Below are 18,922 nucleotides of genomic sequence, written 5' to 3' on the forward strand. Positions count from 1 at the left end.
CTTATTCAATAGACGGGCTCCCTGTGGGCTTTAGAGACAAAAGCATAGTAATCTTTACTACTATTAGCACTGCAGAACCATCACAGACAGGTAGGGAATAGTGAGCTGGATTCTACTCTTTCTTATGCACAACCAACAGAATTGTGTACAAAATTTCAATCATTTACACCAGTGCAAAAAGCCATTGAGGTTGTACAGGTGTAACTGAAGGCCTGGATTTATTTGAAGAACACCTTCACTGCCAAGGATGATGTGTAAGAAAGAAAACCCCTTGCGTAACTCTCAGATCCCAGGATGAAGTTTGCAGGGCTGCCAGTAAGAAATAACATCTGTCTCTGCAGCTCAGGCTATGGTTTTAACCAAGTTGGAGATGTTTCTATAAAGATTTTGCATTTCAATAAAGTCAAATGTATTAGCAAAAAGCACCAATGGTGGTATTTTTAGTCACCTCCAAACAATGAAAGATTTTAAAGCTCAAAGGTTGTAGGTTGGATACTAAAAATGAAATGTGATGTCTTACAATCAGAACATCCCTACAAACGCTGAGGTGCCATATTACATATAGCCTTTGTATAGACTAGAGCAGGGGTGGGCAAACTTTTTGGCCTGAGGGCCACATCGGCCTTGTGAAACTGTATGGAGGGCCGGGTAGGGAAGGCTGTGCCTCCCCAAACAGCTTGACCCCCGCCCCCTATCTGCCCCTACCCACTTCCTGCCCCCTAACTGCCCCCCTCAGAACCTCTGACCCATCCAACCCCCCCTGCTCCTTGTCCCCTGACCACCCTCTCCCAGGACCCCCAGCCCAACCACCCCTGGAGACTCCACCCCCTATCTAATGCCCCCTGTTCCCTGTCCCCTGACTGCCCCCCCAAACCTCTTCCCCATCCAGCTGCCCCCTGCTCCCTGTCCCGACTGCCCCCCCGGGACTCCCTGCCCTTTATCCACCCCCCCACCCTCTTATCATGCTGCTCAGAGCAGCAGGAGCTCACAGCCCCGCTGCCCGGTTGGAGCCAGCCACACCGCCGCACTGCCCGTCAGGAGCGGTGGGCCAGAGTGCTAATGACGCGGCGAGTTGAGGCTGCAGGGGAGAGGGGACAGTAGGGGAGGGGCTGGGGGCTAGCCTCCCCAGCCAGGAGCTCAGGGGCCGGGCAGGATGATCCTGCGGGCCGTAGTTTGCCCACCTCTATACTAGAGACTGGACTAGAGATGTCCAACCTTTTCAGCCTGAGGGCAAACCATATTTCAAAAAGGTCAGAGGACCACAATCAATGCTTTGGTGCAGGTTCTCTGACCTATTCATCTCCCTCTGTGCTGCACAGATAGAGAAAGATGAGTAGAAACCACTGACAATTCCCCTGCATGGTGGTATTCCCACACCAGGGGGTATCCTCTAGAAGGTGTGTTGCTGGCATAGCCTGCTTCTATACCTCCCTCCCCACTGTTCCTTGCTGGTGGGAGCATGTTGCATTCCTGCTATCCTCAGATGGTGTATTATCCCGAAGGTGACCATTACCAGGTGGTGCAACTTAGAGCCATTTGGGAGCTGCTCTAACTTGGGCTGGGGCACAGAATTAAGGAGCCATAATTGGTTGTTGGTTCTCAGCTTCTCCATTTTATCCCCTCTCCTGGGCTGCCTTAGGTGGTTGCCTGGGTAAGAGGAGCCATTTTCTGACAGACGCTGCTGTAGGCTCTGGAAGAACCAGTCATAGTCCTGTCCTGCTGTCCATTGGCCTTCCTCAACTCTAAGCAACATCTGACAGTGTGGAAAGGATTCAGAGGCACTAAATGAGGAAAGGCACATTAGAATGGCTGTGTAATGTATCAGCACTAGTCAAGCCCATTTTGATGTGGGTCCAAATGTTCAGGAAGAATCCTAACAAGACAGTTATTGCACAAGCCTTTAACACATCCCTGGAAATGTGTAGTGTCACAGTTGGATTTGAAGGATAGCAAAACTTCTAGTGACTCTGCTAACTGGCAAGAGTTATTTCTAACACTTTATTAACTCCAAGGCCAAGCTACAGCTAGGAAACTGACTCAGAAGCTTACAGACAACCACCATTTGCCAAAAACTTAAATATATATTTTTCATCTGTACAATCAGTACAAAAAGTATAAACTATGTGAGGGAGGAGGGCACCGCACATACTATATGTATTTTAAACTGCTCACTAGGATAGCCTCGAGAGAGAAACATCTAATTTGCATGTAGGCCCACGCGAAAAGCCACAAGGATACGGTGTTACTCTAGCACATCTCATTATCATACTGTATAAACAATATAGTGCAGCACTCAATCTAAAAGAGCAACTTCCAAAACCTGCCAGTTCAGTTCACTTTAAACTGAATAAAGAGGCTTCTTAAAATGAGGGATTCATTGCTCGTTACACTCAATGGGCCTGCCTTCCTAGCATTCATATAATCAAATGTTGTAAAATGTAAATGAATGTAAATATAGAAAGGGGTTTCTGAAGGGCAGAATTTAATTCATTAGGCTAATTAGTTACCAGATTTCTTGTGAATCTGAAGTTTGGCTTCAGACAGGCAGAAGTAGAAACCTTTCATATGATATATATCCAACATATTAATTAGGAATAGGTAGATCAGAAGACACTGGTATATGACTAAAGATTAGGCAGCATGTACAGTACTTTAGAAGCGATAAAAGAAGGGAGCCAAGGCAGTTAAATTCATGAATAAAATACATTCAGGAATGTGTATGCGTTTAAAATTATCTTAAACATCTAGCTCTTTATACAGATTAATTAAAAAATAATATGCAATTCAGTCCATCAGCAGGCTTTCATACAAATGATTACAGATTATCACTTGACAAAGCCTTGATTCTAAGCAATGTCCTACTCACAAATGCCACATGATTAAGGCCACATTTTAGTCACGGGCATTATTAGTAAAAGTCATAGACAGGTCACAGGCAATAAACAAAAATTCACGGCCCATGATCTGTCCATGACTTGTAATATACATCCCTGACTAAATCTTGGGGGGGCATCCCAGGGGTGCTGTGGGTGCTTGGGGGGTGTATGCTGGTCTGGGGAACACCCTGGGTGCTCTGCGGGGAGCAGCCCAGGACTCCCGCTGGTGCTGAGGGGTGGGGGTGGTGGGGCTGGCAGGCTCCTTACCTGGCTCTGCGCGGCTCCCCAGAAGCAGCAACACATTCCTCCATCAGCTCCTAGGCGGAGGTGAGGCCAGGCAGCTCTGCACACGGCCTCCTTCCCAAGCTCCGCAGCTCCCAAAGGCCTAACTATTTCTAAAACTTCCAGATAGTACATTTTCTGCTCTCTTCTGTGCACCTAAGCAATGTTTGTTTGTTTTTTAAGATCCAGAAAATGTGCCTTTTTGCTGTATAAATGATGTTACATTACCTCCTAATAACGGTGTTATTAATCCCCGTGTCACCAATAGCCCATTTTTTCACTCTCAGAACTCCATGGTGTTTTAAACTAAAAAACAAACGTGCCTTTATGGTATTTTAAACAGTTCTTGTAATAGCTTTAAAACAAACAAAGAGAACCTCTCTCTCGAAATACCATCAAAAATAAATCACAGTACACATTGCTCACATATAACAGGATATTTCCCTTTGCTTTCATTGCACTTTTCTCTAAATTTAATACAAATGTTACTTTTCTAGTGAGAACAACTATTTGAGATATGTTTACATGCTAATAACTAGAGCAAACAGCTCATATATTTACAGCTAGTAGGGATGCAACGTACCCTTCTTTGTAGTGTTTCACATGAACCAACTTAATTTTACTACTACAGCACAATTAAGTGCTGAACTGGTAACTTGCAATAACAATGCCAAACAAATGCCTGTGTTAGCAAGCAGTATAATAAGGTTTACTACATGATTATTTGGATATAAAATAATTGCAGCTATAGTTTGGTGCTATGGAAAACAGATAAGACTGGAATGTTTCAAAATCCACCTATAAGAATGTTTTGGAAAGCAAATTCCAAACCCTTTAGCATTTACATAAACAACTTCGTTTTTGTTGTACAATGTATATTTGGTGCTCTTATTTTTTAAAATAGTTTAAGGAGTTGCAGCGTAAGTCAAACTTTAGAAGCACTTAGTACATATGACAACTTAATCACATCTAAAATAAAATAGAGTAATGACTTTTTGTTGCTAAGGGTAATGGGTCAATTATTGTGCTGATTCCATCTCATGAAAATACATTGGACCCGGTCCTTAGATAAACAGAGCTGAGTGAAAGGGGTGTCAGCCAGTGCAAAATTAGGCGCTGCTGTTTGCATGCACTTTACTCCTATGTGTACAGTAAACTGATTCTGATGTTTAACGATTCTTTATATATGTATGTGTATATATATTCATTTATATTACGATGTCATGAATCTACTTAACATTAACGATTTATCTAACCATGAAAATATGGCTAATTTTACACAATACTACAAATATTCAGTGTGAGACTGCATGGGAGATTTTACTCTAGCCATCAAACAAAACTAAACAATTTTAAATAAATAGTTGAAACCCCATTGTTTGGGGCATGTAAAAGTAGACTGAGTATGGTACCGGAAAATATACTGTAAGGGATAATTCTGAGCTGACTTCTCTTTCACTTCTATTTTCTATCATCCGACTGTATATGAATGAATAATTTACAACTCCTATGTTCTTACAACACAACCTTACTAATGCTACTTCTATGACACATACTCACACTAGCTTTAATCTAGCTAGCTCGCAATAGGATTGACTTGGGGCGGTGCGGGCTTCAGCATGGACTGCACAAAAAGAATGCACCTAGGTGAGGTCATGCAGGCTTGTGCATCTTCACTGCTATTTTTAGTGAGCAAGCTAGATTACACCTAATGCAGGTTCATCTATGTGAGCTGCAAATCACACCCCTAGCTGCAGTGAAAACATAGCCTGAGACAGGTAGTTTTCACAGAAGTAAAAAAAAAGGCTTCCAGAAAATATGTGCATATTACTACTAATAATAATCATGAGGCACTGAATTAGTCACAATTTTGTGAAAAGTGCATTAGTTACAGAGCAAGGTCCTGACCCTGCTGTGAGCTCTGCACCAGTGGACCCCTGAACCTGCACTGAAGCCATGGAAGCAAGGGTCCGTCCATCAGAACAGAACAAATTGCAGATCAAGGCCATAGCTTGCTAAGTGGTGGGCAACAGATGCACACAACAAGCCAAGGAGAAATGGATTTCCCTCTAAATTATTTTTATTTTAAAAAAGAAAGTGTTATTGCTTAACCAAAAACCCACTTTGATGTCACAGATGCCTCCTAAAATCAGGCTAGTTCATTGAAAAGATCTGCTTTTATACAAAGGTGTAAATTCATCCCCGAATGAAGCCAGCAGAAGTGCACCCAGGATGAATTTGGCTGAGGAAATTAATTTTTGCTGTAGGTGAGGGTCTAGAATATGACAACACATCTTCTAATGGTCAGAAAACAAGCTTCATGATTTATATCTTTGTAGGTAATTCATCACAAAATTTAATATTTTACAAGCTAAATAAAGGATGGAATTATAAAATGTATTCTCATGTTTGCTACAGAGAGCAGTTGACAGTTTAATATCCATTCAGTCTGACTAAAAAAATATTTGCAATAGTCGTGACAGCAACAAGAGCCTTGTGGACTTTAGAGGGTTTCCTTTAAAGAGATTATTTAGGCACTTTGAAAGCTATACTATCAAAATGCAGAAGCTGCAATTTTGTATCATTTTGATCTGCTAGTTCTTTTAGCTTGAGATAACCTGAGCTGTAATAGCTACTTACAGATGCCTATGGCAGGCAGGGGTGCTGGAACAATTTGTATAGTGGGGGTGCTGAGAGCCATTGAATCAAACTGTAAACCTTGTATATGATGGAAACCACTTCAAGCCAGAGGGTGGGGCAGCATCCCTAGTTCCAGCACCTACGATGGCAGGTCTGACTTGTGCTTGACATATCTGAAGAGTAGCTTGCTTGAATAGAGCAGAAAATAAGATCTCGTTTGGTAAATATTAGTATTTTACATAATCTGTGCTTCCATCTCCCCTTGTACATACTATCCGTCCATTTAATTACACTCTAATATTTACTTAATGAATGAATAAAATGAGGGAGCAAGTTCACACAAACCTGTTTCTGTCATTCAGGGGTGGTCAGACTAGAGCCTTAGGGATCTAATTTGTTTACAAGCAAATATATTAACATTCATGATTTTTCTCATTTTACAAAATAACCTGTAGTGTTGGTATTCATATGTACAGTAATCTATTATGCAATATTCAGATTGTATAGCATGATATATTCCTGTCTTCAACAAGTAGACATAGGTTACATTTGTTAACTAGAGATACAACTAAATGTATATGTGAAAATATATGAATTTGGACTTCTAGCATAAAAAATATAGTTGACACCAGGAAGCCATGAAGGAATTTTCCATTTGTATTTAAGTGTTCACAATATATGTATGGGTTTTTATTTTAATACTTTAAATGGTATTTTTGGTTTCCTTAGGAGTTCATTTATTTAATTCAGAAAGTACTAATTTGAGTATAACATATCTTGAGAATGTTAATAGCAATATAACAATAAATAATTAGAGACAAGACATCTGATTAGGCAATTATAGCTATGAATGCATACACAATGCATCTGAAATTAACAATATAGATAAAAACTTAATATCACTTCCTAATATGTATTTGATATGCACAAACAGATTTCCATATGGTCAGAGCTGTCATTTTACAACTAGATTTTCTGAAACTCAGCAAAGCACATACCACACATTAAGAGCTACCAGCCAATTTTATGCCATCTCTCTCTGGAAAAAAACCCTGCAACAATAATTGAAAATGGGAAATGAGTTGGACCTGATTCTCGCCTCATTTTACATGGCTTTTACACACCAGTGTAATTTCACTGAATTCAATATTTTTTCATCCTCTAATAACTTAAGTGGTTGAAGGGATTTATCCTCCAGAAGAAAGAATCTCAGAAATGACGCTGGCATCAAGGTTTGGCTTTTGGCATGGCTGATATCTTGCAAATTTCCTCATCTCAGAACTGGTCAGTCCGAAGCACCCACTAGCAGAGTTGTCTGAGCATCAGATAAGAAATACCCAGCCTTGCTTGAATCACAGATTTGACTCATGGTAGGATCAGCCCAGCTATGCATCCTTTATAAGATGAGCTCCAGTTTGATGCCTGAGGGTTTTCTAGATGAGGGCTTATGAACCAAGGTCTGTTCTGCCTTGGCATCAAAGATGCCATGGCACTTGTCACAAGGGCAAGGATTTCTACTGCAGTAAAACCTTCCCACTCTTGCTCCCTGTGTTGTGCACTACGCTACTGTGCTATCTTCCTAGTTGCTGCTATCTACCCTGTGGGTGGTTGCATTTCAGTGGTGCTCTGCGTAGATGGATCATACAGTACTTTGGGAGCCTTTTGGAGAAGGGCACTATATAAGTAAGTTGTTATTATGAATGTCATCTGCAGGTAAAACTGAAAGAAGTCAGCACTACTGATAGCTTTGGTGACTTTTAAATGGAGATGCTGAAATATGCAATCTAACACTACGTTTCATTGAACAGGGGGAAACCTTTACACCATCTATGTGAAGAATCACAATGTTACTTTTATAAATATTAAATTTCATGAAAATTAATAAACCTCTCTGCCCTCCCTAGCTCCTGTGTCCATATACCCTTTTCTGTTGCAGGAAAGCCAATTAAAATATTTAAAGTAGCTACACTTAAAAAGGAGTAAATGTGCCTCATGCATTGCACAGACTGGATGGACAAGGGGGAAGAATTAAGATTGTGTGGACAACCATAAATCTTTCAAAACCTAACTTTCATTCATTTAACAAAGTTTTTTTGCATGTATACATACAATTTTAAGTTAAGTGCCTCTTTCTATCTAGGTACTTATATTGTGCTGATCACCATACTGTCTGAGTACCTTTCACTCATATGTGCCAGCAATCATTAATGTGTTGCTATGGGGACTGGAGAAGGGGAAATGTTAAGAAATGTATTTGTATAATATTTATAAATACAATGAGAGACTTTTAAAAGGAATCATTTAACTTATCATAGTATTAGGCTCAATCCTGAGCTGTACTGAGTATGAGGAGAAGTAAAGGTGGCTCTACTCCATCTTTATGCTTCCCCTCATCTTTGGCCAACCATGGGACAAAACAGCCCCCACGTGTAACTAAGAGCAGCAAAAAGGGTGCTCTAAGTTCTGCTGACTACAACAGGCTCCAATGGACATCTCTGCCACATGAAAAATCAGGCAGAACCCTATGTATTCCAGCTCACCCCCTATGCCGAGTTACCACACTTATCTCCTCTTCTAAGGGTAGGGAAATGCTTGTAGTATTTCAGACATCTGTGTGTGCCAGCTCTTGATAAATGGGGTCTTAGTATGTAATACTGTGATGAGGCATTTTTATCATCGTGAGCTAAATGCTTCCTTTTTTAAGAGCACTCACTCTAGTAAAAAATAAGATATGAAATCTGCATGAAGTAACTATAGAAGTAACAGTTCTGAAACATATTAGTGTAGTAGCTTTTGAGAAACAAAACAGAATATAGCATTACTGTTATAAGTGAAGCAATTACAACTAAAGAACTTACTGTATTAATGAATTTAAAGTCTTATGCGTAGTTAATTTTTAGTTAAAGTTACACAAAAACAACGCAGTGGTGGGCCATTCTGGTGCAACAAACACTGTATGTTACTCAGTGTATAACAGGACATGCTGAATAGATCATTAGAAGTATTGCAAGGTCCTTATCAAGTATAGTAATATTCCACTCTTGCTATGCATCTTTTTAGCACCTGGTGGTGTTCCACATTGTTTGCACCAGTAATTCTTACATTTTGATATCTAAATTGATTACCATCATGCCCCATAAGCATCTTTTGACTCAATATTCAAGATTTTGCAGTGGTTCTAAAAGCAGAAAATTTAAGATCAGCAGTTTCCCCAGGAAATGGGAACAGCACCAACAGCAGTACGATTATATTGCCTGGTGATAATTCTGTGTCCTATCATATCTTTTAATAGGCATGTGTAGAAGTCGTCTTATGGTTACTAGTTACTTAGGTATTCTTAATGGCTAAAGAAATACAATTTGAGAAGTTAAGTGACCCTAAGGATGCATTAGGAGTGATCCAATAGGTCAACAGGAATAAAACTCCCTAGGTACATCAATAAACATAGTAAAATCAATACACTGTCTGGTAAAAGAAACAATATTTAAATATTACTTTGGTTGTGGAACAGATTTATGAAAGCCCAATTACTACCACTGCTCACTTTATAGCAGGAGTCCCTCCTGCAGAAATATATTCACTTCTTACTAATGCAATGGTGCTTCGATTCACATGCTGATGAAAAATATTTTGTAAATCTTTAAGCAAGATTTTCCATATTATGATCTAATGTCTATCATCAGGTCCATGGCTTGGATAAAAGCTGTTGTTGGCTGTATTTTTTGTTCTGAATTATGTAGAGAGTGAATTCATGGGACTCTCCTAGTGCCAAGTTTTATATTTTGGAACATCTGCTTCCTGTCTACATGGAGGTGAAAAGATCTCCAGAAAAGGGCTCAAAATAGGTGACATTAAGTATTATCCAATGTTACCTAAACAGGCAAGTCTGCCAAAACCACTTATAAAATATATTATGATTGCCTATTTATATCTCACTCATACATGCAGTTGGTTGAATCATACACAAATGCTGGCAAGACTGAGATGTTCTTGCTGACAATCATTTTGCAGTCACCATACATGTGAGTCAAACATTGATGAACAGGTACCTACAAGTAATTAGTAGTGCTAAGTGACACATACTACTTGAGAGAGCTCTTCTTTGGGGGAGAGGTTAAAATACAGACAAGGAACTACAATGCTCTGACATTGCTATGTCAAAGCACACACTTAAAACACTTTTTAAAAAAATAAATAAACTCAGATCCTGTATTTGATGGGGTGTATAGACTCCACACAGAGGAGGAAGGTGCTAGAGAGGCACAGGAGGCAAGGCTAGCCACGCCCCTGTGGCCTTGTCAATCACATATGATAGGCAGGAGGCCTTTAAAAGGGAGAAAAGTGCAGTCAGCAAGGGTGGGAAGGGAAGGAGCAGGACTGCCAAGCAGGAGACTGCTGGCATGATCCCAGGAGCGACAGGGAGAACTTCCATCCAGAAGATCTTCATCCCAACCCTATGGGATATGCAGTGAACTCCCAGGGAGAGACTTAAGGAGACCCACAAGGGGTAGGGGTCCCTTGTAAGAAGTTAGGAACTAGGGCCAGTGCTGGAGCCAACCAGTAACTGGGTGTGGTCAGGTTCTCTCACCATCTGGGAGACAAACCTCAGAGGACTCCTTTACACCACACAATAAAGTATAATAGAGACAGCGCATTAGTAACTGTTGCTCAGGATTTTCAGTTAGGAATCTAAGAACAAGAGAGAGATTCAGAAAATAACAGTGAGAGAGGAAAATATAATGGTGACTAAAAGATGGGATCTCGCAGCTTTAATTTGACATATCCCTCCCTTTTTCCAATACAGATCTGTGCATTCATCCATACCCAGAAGTCTTGCATAAAATTTCAAACTATTATTACCCAGCACTCTCATAAAGTTATTAAATTGTCTGCTATGAAATACAGTCATGCAGAAAGAAACCAACTAATGATCAGTTTTATATTTTAGCTGGAAATGTACTGTATCTCTGTGCATGCTTTAAACAGAGAATAAATTCTAAAGATATCAAGCATTCTGTGCTGAAGTCAATACAGTGAAAATAATGTATTCTTCCTTAGGTAAAGTTGGCAAAAGCTTTTGCTGCTGGTTAATGCAATTCCGTCCCATAATAGTGAACAACACTTACTAGACTAATATACTTTATTTCAGCAATTTATTTCTCTCTTTCTTGGAAGTATATTTAATATATCTGATGAATCTCTTGATAACAAAAGTCAACTTACAAATATAGATAGCAAAGTCTTCACTTAATTCTATTGTTTCAATGGCTTAAGTAGCATGTTGGAAATCAGAAAATTCACTTTCTAGTAATAGCAATTGTGTGAACATGTAACTAATGGAATAGCTCCCCAAATTAGGAATTTTGTGGCATAGGGAAATAAAAGAATCTTCAATTTGCTGCTTATGTGTAAATTAGAACAGATCTAGCACCACATATTTCCAAACCTCTGCATAGATATCTATGATAGTTACATTTGTATATATTTTGTAAAATGCAAACACATAGTAACACAGAAACACCATACTCGAATTACCTTTCTTGGTGAAGATAACCTGTAACTGGTTAATCATCAAAAACCTTGCACTGTTTTATTTTGGTGACATCTGCCTAACTTGTTACTGAAATAGTGTGGAATGTAATTGTCTAATGCAAATAGGAAAATCTTACTTTGTCTGCAAAAGTGCTATTATCCATTCTATAAATATTTCATTTTCTATATTAACACCACTGAGGGCACTGAATCCAAACCTCTAACCCTTATTCTCATGGAGTATTGCTTAACCCCGTGAGAATAGTCTACCATGCAGTTCCTCCCATCACCTAAATCCTGCATGGTGGTAACACTCACAGGATGGTGTTCAGCTGTCTGAGTGGTTGTGCAGGGGTGCCACTCCTGGGTGCTGCAGAACTGGTCTCAACTGCAGTCTATGCAGGCCTGATGCAGAAGGCCAATTAAGGGATGGGGTGAGATGAGACACAATGGTGAGCTGTGGGAGGGGCTGTGGATCGGCATTTATCCTGCTCCATTGCCCCCAATGCTCTGTTAGGGTTGCCAGGCATCCAGTTTTCGACCGGAATGTGTGGTCAGAAAGGGACCCTGGTGGGGCCACTAAAACTCCGGCTGGCCACAATGGCTGGCTCCGCATGGCTCCCGGAAGTGGCTGCCATGTCCAGCCGGCTCCTAGGTGCAGGAGTGGCCAAGGTGGCTCCATACACTGACCATGGGAACTGTGGCTAATGGGAGCTGCGGGGGTGGTGCCTGCAGATGGAGGCAGACGTAGAGACCCCTGGCTGTCCCTGCGCCTAGGTAGAGGGACATGGCAGCTGCTTCCAGGAGCAGCCGGAGGTAAGTGCTGCCTGGAGCCTACACCCCGAACCTCCTCCCATGCCCCAATCCCCTGCCCCAGCCCTGAGCCCCATCCCATGCTCAAACTCCCTCCTGGAGCCTGCACACCCTCCCACACCTCAACCCCCCGCCCCAGTCCCGAGCTCCCTCCCACACTCCAAATCCCTCGGTCCCTGCTCAGAGCCCCCTCTTGCACCCCAAACCTCTCACATCTGGCCCCACCCCAGAGCCTGCACCCCCAGCTGGAGCCCTCAGCCACACCCCCTCATCCACCTGCCCCAGACCTGAGCCCCTTCCTGCACCCAAAGTCCCTTCTGGAGCCTGCACCCCACACCCCCTTCCACACCCCAACCCCCTTCCACAGCCCTGAGCCCCCTCCCACACTCCAAACCCTAGCCCCAGCCCAGATCCCTTTCCTGCACCCCAAGTCCCTCATACCTGGTCCCACTGCGGAGCCCACACCCCCAGCTGGAGCCCTCATCCCCCTCATCCCCCCTGTCCCAGCCCGGAGCCCCTCCTGCAACTCAAACCCCTCATTTCTGGCCCTACCCTGGAGTCTGCACCCCAGCCCAGAGCCTGTACCCCCTCCCACACCTCAATCCCCTCCCCAGCCCGGAGCCTCCTCCCACACTCTGAACCCCTCATCCCCACCCCCAGCCCAAAACCCCCTCCTGCACCCCAAACCCCTCATCCCCGGCCCCATCCCAGAGCCTGCACCACCAGCCAGAGCCCTCACCCTCCCACACCCCAACCCTCTGCCCCAGCCCGGTGAAAATGAGAACGTGAGTGAGGGTGGCAGAAAGCGAGTGACTGAGGGACGGGGGATGGAGTGAGTGGGGGCGGGGCCTCGGAGAAGGGGCGGGACGGGGTGGGCAAGGGTGTTCGGCAACCCTATGCTCGGTACAACCGACAAAGAGAGGCTATGGCTGTTATTCCATCCCACAGGCTGGAATGGCAGCTGGGGGTGGGGGAGGGTGATGTACAGTAGCCCTCTGGCCTCGGGATGTGTGGGAATTTCAACTCTTCAACCTCCTCCTTCAGGGTTTACCCTAAGAAAGAAGGCATTGGGGTGAGGCAGGAGGAAAATGCAAGAAAACGACAGCGCAAGAAAAATCTTGGGGCTAAGGCTTATCTTCATTTTCTTAGGAAAAGAGGAAAAACCCAAGTAATAAAAAAGGGAACAGGGGAGGTTTGGGTTGTATAGCACTGTGTGTGTTGAGAGCAGCATGGGGACTCTGCCTATTTACACTAACGTTTAAACACAAAGGGCCAAATCCCAAGGTCTTTACTCAGTTTTTACTCAGTCTGAACTTCTTTGGACTCCTGACCAAGGAGTGAGTAAAAACTGAATAAGGACTTGAAGTCTTGGCCCATAATATCTAATTGTTAAATCTTGGTAATTTTGTATGTAAAAAGGGAAATATCTACAATTTGAAACAAAGTTAAAATATCTACCTTTACAAAAGTGGATAACAGTGGCCTCCGGCTCCCTCTGGAGCTGGACCGTGAGGCATTTTTTGCCGAGCTCATCTCCTTCTCACACCTGGCAATTTCCTTCTTGAGTTTCTCTCTCCGTTGCTGGTCTGCAACTTAGGAAAGAAAGAACCAAATAAAATTAGTGAGGTTTTAAAGAAACGTTACTGAGTCCTTCTCTCTAAATGCATTACCTTGTGTGGCCTTTCATTCAGTCAGAAAAGTAAAATGTTGTTATGTGTTCCAGTTTGAACATGCTGTAATCATGAAAAATAACTTCTATTGTCAAAAGGAAATATTAAAAATTATGTTGCTTCCTTTAGGGTTAGAAATTTTAAGTTCTACAACTACAAAAAAATTCAGTGGAATTGGAAGATCAGCTTCAGCGATATGAGAGTCTACTCGAAAATCCATTGCACTGTTCCCATCCATACAGCACTAAGAACCCTTCCAATTTTAATCCTGCTGAACAACAGTATTGAAATTTTTGGTGAAAAACAACATCATTTGTAAATGTTAAATCTTGATAAATTTATATGTACAAAGGGAATTGCAGGACTCAAACAATTCAGGGTCAAACTCTGGAAAAAAGTAGAAAGGCCCCCAAAATGGGCACACAAATAACACTGTAAAAGTGGCAAATTACATGACAGGACCATGAATAGTCTAGGTAGGATCTGTGTGGATGGGCCATTGCTGGATCAGGAGGGAAGAATCAGATAAGCTACTGAACCTTGGCTCAAATGCCTCTCTAGAGCAGAAGACTGGCAAAGTGTCTATGCCATCAAGATATTGGGGGGTGGGGGTGAGGGAAGGGAAGGAGCCATGGCCTGCTGCAACATGGCCCTTTGTTCTTTACATAAGAACATAAACATAAGAACATCAGAAAGGCCGTACCGGGTCAGACCAAAGGTCCATCTAGCCCAGTATCTGTCTACCGACAGTGGCCAATGCCAGGTGCCCCAGAGGGAGTGAATCTAACAGGCAATGATCAAGTGATCTCTCTCCTGCCATCCATCTCCATCCTCTGACGAACAGAGGCTAGGGACACCATTCTTACCCATTCTGGCTAATAGCCATTTATGGACTTAGCCACCATGAATTTATCCAGTCCCCTTTTAAACATTGTTATAGTCCTAGCCTTCACAACCTCCTCAGGTAAGGAGTTCCACAAGTTGACTGTGCGCTGCGTGAAGAAGAACTTCCTTTTATTTGTTTTAAACCTGCTGCCTATTAATTTCATTTGGTGACCCCTAGTTCTTGTATTATGGGAATAAGTAAATAACTTTTCCTTATCCACTTTCTCAACATCACTCATGATTTTATATACCTCTATCATGTCCCCCCTTAGTCTTCTCTTTTCCAAGCTGAAGAGTCCTAGCCTCTTTAATCTTTCCTCATATGGGACCCTCTCTAAACCCCTAATCATTTTAGTTGCCCTTTTCTGAACCTTTTCTAGTGCTAGAAAAGGGCAACTAAAATGATTAGGGGTTTAGAGAGGGTCCCATACGAGGAAAGACTGAAGAGGCTTTTCATGTGCATTCTAGCTGCATAGTGGGGTGTCATAAACTCTGAACGCTAATGTGATTCATAAAGCTGCATGCCCCTGTGGAGATAGCCTGAACCAAAAACACCAACATACTCATTTCCAAATGTGAATAAAGAGGCCCTACAGAAGATACAGATACTTGTAAAATGCATGCAAATGAGACCCAATTTTACTCTCAGCCCCATGGGCACAACTCTCATTGACTTCATTTGAGTTCAGTGCATTTCTCCACTGCATGAACAGTCTGCCTGAAGCAACCCAGAAGACCACCATTAAACCAATTTCTGCCTTATCTAACCCATACTGAATTTAGCTCATACTCTGCTAGGCCCCAATCCACAGAGACTTAACTTTACACAAGAACTTAGTGGGATCAGACAGCACTTCGGTGATGTTCTCAGCTTTTGCAGAAGAACCACAGGAATCAGAGGGTCAGAACTCAGGTCTTAGAGGGTCTTCAATTCACCTTTAAAATGTATTCTTCTGTATGTATTAATCCTACAGATAGTTGTTAATGACTTGCAAAAACAAATATGTATTAGTTTTATTAAACATTTCAGTCCTCCTCAAAGCCAAGTACTGGTGCTTTTCAGATGTAATGTTCTTGCTCTCATTCCTCAGCCAAATGCCCTTTTCTGTTTCTTTTAATTCTTACAATTGACATGGAAGATGCAAAGGAATTGCTTCTACAGCCGCTAATTGCTGCAGCCTTTTCTGTTAGAGTGCTTTATGTTATACATTGACCTTTATTAGTGAAAATCCATCCTATGAAGAATGTAAGCAGTTTGATGCTAAATATTGTAAATCAGAATTAAAACATGGCTACTCTAATTTATTGGAGTTGCCGATCGCATGGGTTCTAACTCACAGTAGGAGCATATGAAAAATAACTAAAGGTCTTAAGAACCCAGTCCAGCAGAAGCAGATAGCCTTTGTGTGCCTGATCCAAATAATCACTCAGGGTATGTCTAAACTACAAACTTTAGTCAACCTATATTAGGTTGACTTACAGCCACTGCAGTAATTACTGTGGTGGTGTATGTCCACACTACCCTCCTTGTGTTGGTGGTGTGTGTCCTCACCAGGAGCGCTTCCACTAGGCTAATGGGCAGTGTGGGAGCTGAGAGCATGGTCTCTCTGCTTCGCTGGCAGCTCTCTGACAGTAGCCTGGCTGCCCCCCATGGTCTCCATTCCCTGCAGTTTACCTGCCCTCCCCCATACCCGCCAGACACTGTGTTGCCCAAACTACACCGACATCAGCCCTACACCTCTCATGGAGGTGGAGTTATTATGTCTGTGTAGTACGGCACTTATATCAGGGGGAGAAAGACTGTAGTGTAGATTTGTAGTGTAGATACTGACATAATTAGGTCAACATTAGCTGTCTTATGTCGACTTAACTGTGTAGTGTAGACCAGCCTTCTGACTATGCTAATATAGCTGGTGTATTGGAGGCTGCAAAAATGCATTCTTTGCCTGCTGCTCAGATACTATTGAGATGAGCATTGTATAAATTCCTAGAGAGAGGGAGACAGATAGAATGACAGGATACTATCAACTGTAAATGCAGACTGAAGAAATCAGTTCAGCCTCTACAAGGAGTTTAGATCTCTCTACCTTTTATAAGTTCAATCACAAATGGCTCAGAAGAAACCTACTTTCCCCCTCCAGCACAAGCCCAGTATTTAAGTCACAGGGAATATTTTACATTGATTCTTCTTCTGTGTCCATATAATACACATTGGCCTTGATGCTGCAAAGCTTGTGTGTTCCTACTCCCTTACTCACAAATGCTCCGGAGGAGAATAGGTATGTCCGAGAAGACATGGACTTAAGCAAAATGTTCAATATTCTTAGACCTCACTCCTGACACTAGGGAAGAGTATCGGAGCAACTGTGCATCAGTATCAACATTAATGAAGGATCAGAGTCTTCTACTTTCCTTGTCCTATTCACCACTTTTTATCTTGCATTTATATGTTGCAGTAGGATAGACTACTGTGGCACCCCTCTGAGGAGAGGATGGGTGCTGCTCCTGTTTCAGCCTCCAGGGCACAGTCTTCTGCCTGTGCTGTTCATGGTATCTGCCCCCTTACAAAGGGCATGGGAGTGATAAAATAGTCCAAATAAAAAGACGGTATGCTTCAGCAGCCCACAAAGGGCAGAGTCCTGGGCCTTTGGGAAGACAAAAACAAAATAACTGGCCCCTCCCCTTTCTGAGAGGGCCCAGGAGGCCAAGGCTCTGAAACCATTTCCTCAATCAACAACCCCTGCTTCCAGGGGACAGGGTGCTCTGAGTTGCAGTCCTGCTCCTTCAGAATGTTGCGCTGGACTAAGCAGGGACCCTCCCTTTTAAGGACCTGCCCATCTCCAGCTGTGACAAGCCTCACTGGTGTGCTGGACTGGGATTGACTGTGCACAGAGGAGCTCTTTAACCCTTTCCTGACTGGAGTGGGGATTGCCCAACACGTTTGCAATATTTCACATCTGAGCAGTAAAGGATTGAGCCCACTAAGGGTATCACAATCAAATAAAATAAATGGATAGATTCTGGAGAAGGGCAGGGGAAGGAGACAAAGGGAGTGGCCAAAGTATCTCTGGCTATTCCCAGCTGCCCAAATGATCCCTTTGGGCTATAGGCAGCTAGATGTAAGTTTCTGGGTACTGTAAAAAACTTTCCCCTCACTAATTGCACAACTCAGCAAATCCAGAGAATCTGGTCCAAAGGCTGTAAAGTCACACGGGGTGTCACGTGGCATCACAGAAATATGCTAGCCAGAATGGTAGAAAACTTTACCCACATACAAATCCTGATTTGTTGTTATGCTACAGCATCTTCAGGCCAATTTTGCCAGTGCAAAGGGACTGCAAGCCATCCACCAAGGAATTCCCCCTGTGTAGAAGGAATCTAGAGGGCAGTAGGCTGCTGGATGCAAGTTGGGGTAGCCCTGAGGCAACCTCCCAATGTCCCCAAACTAAGGGAGACAAAAAAGTAACATAGATCCACCTTCCCCGCCCCACCTCTTGGGTCCTGCACCAAGCAAAGTGAGAATCAGGTCTGGAAGCTCCATTCTTTAAAGTATGGGTTTACTCAGACAACAAGTGAATCTGTATAGGGGGCTTGCTCCCATAAGGCACTGAGCACTCATAACTCCCACTACAACCAACTGGAGCTGAAGACACTCACCACCACCACACAGGATCAGGCCCCAAGACATGAGACGATGGTGCAGCTATGACTATGTTAATTACAGCAAGAGACAGGCAGGCATTTGGAAGGAAGTGTAGTACTATGAGGGAGAAATGTTATCAGTTAATTGGACACAATAAGATAGGCTTCCTCACTTCCTTCTGCCCTAGAAATAGTACGGGCCAAATTAGTCCCTGATGTAATCTCAACTAATTTCAGTGGGGTTATACCAGGGATGAATTTGTCTGTGTCCTTGTTACTGTGCCATGGACTAAATGCCCATCACTGCCAGCAGAATAATTCAAACAAAAGGAGATGCATCTTTTAACAGATTTAGTAGGAATGTCTGACAGATGAACTATAAATAGCCTTAACTGTACAGAGAATCCCCAAACTAAAGATCAAAATTGATCAAAAATGTCAAAATGTCAAATGTCTAAATCTGCTTGTTTACAAGTAAAAAAAAATTTCATCCACTCTTTAAAAAAAAAACAGTAATGAATATCTGAGTATAAAATGCATCCTGCAGATTTAAATGGCAAGATCTCCAAATCTTAATGGAAT

The 18,922-nt window shown here is 42.5% G+C and overlaps 1 protein-coding gene across 8 annotated transcripts in view; it reads right to left on the reverse strand.

Moving 5' to 3' along the window:
* Positions 1-18,922, reverse strand: part of SPATA7 (spermatogenesis associated 7) — a 69,692-nt gene that overhangs the window by 20,170 nt on the left and 30,600 nt on the right. For all 8 annotated transcript variants that reach the window (XM_045017202.1, XM_045017203.1, XM_045017200.1 and 5 more), the window contains one exon: positions 13,602-13,735. In XM_045017202.1, the coding sequence (XP_044873137.1) occupies positions 13,602-13,735 (134 nt within the window). The remainder of the gene's footprint in view (positions 1-13,601; positions 13,736-18,922) is intronic.

Source organism: Mauremys mutica, chromosome 4, assembly GCF_020497125.1.
Source record: "Mauremys mutica isolate MM-2020 ecotype Southern chromosome 4, ASM2049712v1, whole genome shotgun sequence".
Taxonomy (NCBI): Eukaryota; Metazoa; Chordata; order Testudines; family Geoemydidae; genus Mauremys; species Mauremys mutica.